Source organism: Engraulis encrasicolus, chromosome 21, assembly GCF_034702125.1.
Source record: "Engraulis encrasicolus isolate BLACKSEA-1 chromosome 21, IST_EnEncr_1.0, whole genome shotgun sequence".
NCBI classification, from domain to species: Eukaryota; Metazoa; Chordata; class Actinopteri; order Clupeiformes; family Engraulidae; genus Engraulis; species Engraulis encrasicolus.
Window position 1 is genome coordinate 40287749 of NC_085877.1, and position 5584 is coordinate 40293332.

Below are 5584 nucleotides of genomic sequence, written 5' to 3' on the forward strand. Positions count from 1 at the left end.
CTCCTCACAGAGCCGTCCTCAGTGGTCCTTGCGCGCCCTGCGCGCCCTGTGGCAGGCCATGTAATAGCAGCGTGACGAACACACAGGCCATGTAATAGCAGCGTGACGAACACACAGGTAATAGCAGCGTGACGAACACACACAAATTCGGGCGATCACATAACCTCCTGGCGGAGGTAATGAACTAATTATCAACAAAATGTTAACAAATTTTATAAATGGGCAAGAAATACTTTGTTAACACAGCAGCCCAGCACAGTGGCACCTGTCCTTGAAGTTTCTCCTCCAAATACCAGAATGCATGAAACCACATCCACACTCCACTGTGCTGTCATAGTTTGGTTCTTACTCATTTACAAACATTTGTAAATGCTTTGTTGAATGTTAATTATTATTAAATGTAATAAAAGTGTTTATAAAGCGTTTTGGGTAGCTATTCTGAAGTGTTATCTTTCTCACCCCTGCTGTACAGTGTGAGGGTCGGGACAGTGCTTTGGGGGGTGTCCAGTGTCCAGTGTTGTTTGGCAGTAACACTTCTTCTGCACAGCAAATTCTGCGGTGTTCATTCAACTCTTAAAGGGTTCATTTATGTCCAAATGAGGTCAAATCAACCCTCCAAGTGTTGAATGAACACCGCAGAATTTGCTGATGTACAGTGTGAGGGTCGGGACAGTGCTTTGGGGGGTGTCCAGTGTCCAGTGTTGTTTGGCAGTAACACTTCTTCTGTCTTTCCTGCTGTCTGATTGGCTGGTTGCTCTTTACTCCTTCTTGAAGATCCTCTTGGCATCCACCCCGTCGTAGTTGTAACTCTGTTGGTACAAAGCCAAAGTTGGGTCACCAATAGTTCCACGTATCATCAATAGCTATAACTCTACGTACATCTGAGAAGCTGGTTCAGATTAATTTTAGAGGTAAATCATCTAGTAGAAAAGAAAATAAGGACTCCATGCTCTTCTATTAGATGACCTACACTACACTTATATTACAACAATATTCCTACGAAGAAGAAGAAGAAGAAGAAGAAGAAGAAGAAGAAGAAGAAGAAGAAGAAGAAGAAGAAGAAGAAGATGAAGAAGATGAAGAAGAAGAAGAAGAAGATGAGGAGGAGGAGGAGGAAGAAGAGGAAGGAGAGGAAGAAGAAGAAGACGAAGAAGAAGAAGAAGAAGAAGAAGAAGAAGAAGATTAGGAGGAGGAGGAAGAAGATGAAGAAGAAGAAGAACAACAGCAATATAGTAATACAAATGTTACCTGCACTAGTTCCCCGCTGACCAATGTCCTGGTGGTGGTGAGCACCTTGCCGTTGTCCTTCCTGGTGAAGGCCCCCTTCAGCATCTCCCCCTCCAGGTTCCAGGTGCCCTGCGGGGAAGGTCACAGAGGTCAACACAGAGGTCAAGGGGTAAAAGGTCAAAGTTCTGGGGTCTCTGTGTTTCCATTATCCATGTACTGAACCTATTTCACAGAGCTGTGACAGTTGCATACATATACAGACACGCACACATGCACGCCTCCTTCAGCATCTCCCCCTCCAGGTTCCAGGTGCCCTGGGGGGAAGGTCACAGACAGGTCAGGATTCAGTGGTGTAGTCTACGTAGAACGTGGGTATACGGAGTATACACACTTATACATTTCTGGGATTTCAGTATACCCACTTAAAATTGATTGATCCATTGTTTTGAATAGCACAAATATATACAGTACACCCACTTCAAAAAATGCTCAAATATACAGCAAACCCACAACAAAAAGTAGACTACACCACTGGCAGGATTAACACACAGGCTAGATATGGCTGCAGCCTAGGGGCCCCTACCACAGGCTAGATATGGCTGCAGCCTAGGGGCCCCCACAAACTAGATATGGCTGCAGCCTAGGGCCCTCCACAAGCTAGATATGGCTGCAGCCTAGGGGCCCCCACAGGCTAGATATGGCTGCAGCCTAGGGGGCCCCACAGGCTAGATATGGCTGCAGCCTAGGGGCCCCCACTGGCTAGATATGGCTGCAGCCTAGGGGCCCCTACAGGCTAGATATGGCTGCAGTCTAGGGGCCCCCACTGGCTGGATATGGCTGCAGTCTAGGGGCCCCCACAGGCTAGATATGGCTGCAGCCTAGGGCCCCCCACAGGCTAGATATGGCTACAGCCTAGGGGCCCCCACAGACTAGATATGGCTACAACCTATGGGCCCCCACAGGGAAGATATGACTACAGCCTAGGGGCCCCCACACACTAGATATGGCTGCAGCCTAGGGGCCCCCACACACTAGATATGGCTGCAGCCTAGGGGCCGCTACAGGCTAGATATGGCTGCAGCCTATGCCCCACCCACAGGCTAGATATGGCTGCAGCCTATGCCCCACCCACAGGCTAGATATGGCTGCAGCCTAGGGGCGCCCATCTGCCAGGGGGGCCCTGATTAGCCGCAAAAGTAAAACATTGCAGAGTTGTGACAAGATGTAATATTAAAAATGTATCTCTCGTGATGAATACAGTTTTGAATCTCATTGATATTCCTCTGCAAATTTGGTAGACATTTTATCCTTAATTCCTAGCTCGTAAATGTTGGGAAATTTGGCTTCCGGGGGCCCCCACTGCAACATGTAGCCTAGGGGCGCCAGACCATCTTAATCCAACCCTGGTCACAGATGTCATCACAGAGGTCAAAGGTCAAGGTTCTGGGATGAGGTGTAGGTTTGGCTTGGAAAGTGGTGGGGACATTAATAAAGTAAATTCCCTCTGATTGTTGCATTATATTTGTGAGAAAGTGGTGGGGACAAGCTAGGTTAATCTCAGAAGTGGTTTGGACACGTCCCCACCGTCCACACCTAATACCACGCCCATGCCTTCAGGGGCTCTTTGTGTTACGATTATCCATGTACGTATTTCATAGAACTATGACAGTCACACACACGCACGCACGCACGCTCGCACACACACACACACACACGCTCGCACGTACGCACACACACGCGCACACACACACACACATAAACACACACATAGACACTGACACATACACACACACACAGGCATGCACAGTGGGTTCGGGCCGGCCCGTGCATCACTAATGCACACACACACACACACACACACACACACACACACACACACACACACACACACACACACACACACACACACACACACACACACACACACACACACACACACACACACCCACAGTTGGGGAAAAGCTTGAAGGATGAGGTGTATCACTGTGCTGTGTGTACACCAACCGTTTCCCTTGTAACCTTTTCCCCTATTTTCTCACCACTATTGTCTAACTATAGCACCTGCAAACATTTACTCTGGACCTGTGTGCCACACCCAGTTTGGAAAAAGACCAAACCTCTGGTCTGTACTCAAAAGAGTACAACAGCTACCTGGGTCCGATTAGTCTCTCCATTATTCCAAGAGGTATCAAAGTAAAAGTAAAAAAAAAAAAGAATACAGGCAACTTATCAGAGTAACCAGTAGACCTGTATACTTGTCTTACCATCAGCTGATTGTGCTGGTTGCATCAAATTTGTAATGTGTTCTTGTTAAGATTTTAGTGTTTTTCAGTCACAACAGTTTATCCACCTCATTAGGTACAATGGAGCAAATGGCATAATTTGTTGTACACTACATACACCATGAATTTACTTTTATTTTTCAACACCTCTGGTTATTGTTTTTTAACGGTTTTTATACCATTATTAGATAGGACAGTTTTAAATGGCGACAGGAAGTGAGTGGGAGAGAGAGACGGGAGTGGATTTGGAAATGACCTCATTCCAGGATCCAGCGTCCTGACAGCGCAGTGCCCTACCGCTTGACCCACGGCAGGGCCTGATTACTCTGGGTTTGACACATGATTTAGTGAAACTGACAGAGACTGTGTTAGCTACTTTCTTGGTTGCAATGCAATTGCATTCCCATTGGTAAGTATCCAAGTTGCTAACTGGCTAACAACTACGCTTTCGAGAAATGCGCCCCAGGTCAGGTGAAAAAACTGCTTCTCTGCGGCATTGTAGAGCATGAGTTAACATGTAAGGTATTTGCACCAAAATGCGGAATGCATTAAATAACATGTCTTTTCGTGATGGCAGTCAGTTCCGGGCAGTCATGGGTACATGGGTAAGCGGTTAGCGGTGAAACTCACCGAGACCTCAGTGCCGTCGGCCAGTGCGTAGTCGAAGGCGGTGCCCAGCGTGAAGTCGATCTCCTTGGTGCGGAAGGTGCTGGACTCCACGATATGGAACTGGTTACCCGTCTGCGTGATGGTGATCTTCAGGTTGTCGTGCTCCGCCAGCTTCCTCTTCATGAAGTTGATGCCTGCACAAATCAATCAATCAATCAATCAATCAATCAATCAATCAATCAATCAATCAATCAATCAATCAATCAATCAATCTATCTATGTGTTTGCATGAGAGGTACCTCTGCGAAACAGTACCTATTTACAACCAATTAACCACTTTAATGCCTACTGCAAAATTCAATCTTTTCATGAATATATACTGAATACTAACTTTCCCAGTCATAATGAATACTTGTATGTGTTGTCATAATGAATACTTGAATGTGATGGTGGTGTTAGGCATTTGTGAAAAAAGTAACATTTGTGAATGGGCAGCATGAATTCTGGAAATAAACTGCTAAAATTATTACACAGTGAACCTTTAAAAAAAGAATGCTGCAAGACTTTCTTAACTAGAGATATCAGCCGGTATGAATGCTGGGATTACATTACATCACAGTACACTTAACTGTTGCTGCTATCCAAAAGGACTTTCCGGACATTACATGGTATTGGTTACAGTCTCTGGAGCAGTGTGGGGTTAGGTGCCTTGCTCAAGGGCACAGCACCTCAGCTATGGAGTGAGATAGGGAGTGGAAGGGTGAGATTTGAACCTGCAACCTTCTGATCTGAAGTCCATCTCCTTACTGTAACTGTTAGGCCACGGCAGTGGTGTAGTCTAAGTAGAACGCGGGTATACGGAGTATACCTACTTCTAAATTTCAGGTATACCCACTTAAAATGGATTGATCCATTGTTTTGAATAGCACAAATATATACAGTATACCCACTTCAAAAAATGCTCAAATGTACAGTATACCCACCATGAAAAAGTAGACTACACCACTGGGCCACGGCTTTCTAACATGCCAATGCGTTTACAGAAGGTGCATTTGACAAGGGTGTACCAATGCATTTACAAAAGGTGCATTTGACAAGGGTGCACCAATGCATTTACAAAAGGTGCATTTGACAAGGGTGGGGTCGCCGCAGATCACACTGAGTCATAGAGTAAACACAGCATGACCTGTCACTACTTTTTTTCCTCAGGTTTTTGACGGAGGAGGCGTCATTCAACACAGCACATGCAAAGCAGAGTCATAATTCAGAGCAGCTGCAGCATGTGACTAGCCTGATTATCATCGACTTTCAAATCTCTTCGAGACTCTGTCTGACCAAGACTATAACAATGAACGTTTTCCAAATGGCACGGTTGACCCACCTTCCAAGGTTTGCTACTGGTTGACTGGTGTACGACAAAGTGGGTAGAGTTCCCGGTTTTTCTGGAAATCAGAAACAATATTTAC

General features: G+C 45.8%; 1 protein-coding gene across 2 annotated transcripts in view; it reads right to left on the reverse strand.

The window, feature by feature from the left end:
- Positions 1-430: 430 nt before the first annotated feature.
- LOC134437230 (fatty acid-binding protein, intestinal-like) overlaps positions 431-5584 on the reverse strand; it is an 8359-nt gene continuing 3205 nt past the window's right edge. Inside the window, exons 2-4 of one of the 2 annotated variants that reach the window (XM_063186734.1) lie at positions 4140-4312; positions 1249-1356; positions 431-809 (exon numbers count right to left, since the gene is read on the reverse strand). In XM_063186734.1, the coding sequence (XP_063042804.1) occupies positions 759-809; positions 1249-1356; positions 4140-4312 (332 nt within the window). In that variant the 3' untranslated portion in view covers positions 431-758. Of the gene's footprint in view, positions 810-1248; positions 1357-1426; positions 1542-4139; positions 4313-5584 lie in introns of those variants that run through there. The other variant, XM_063186735.1, reaches the window with a different exon arrangement.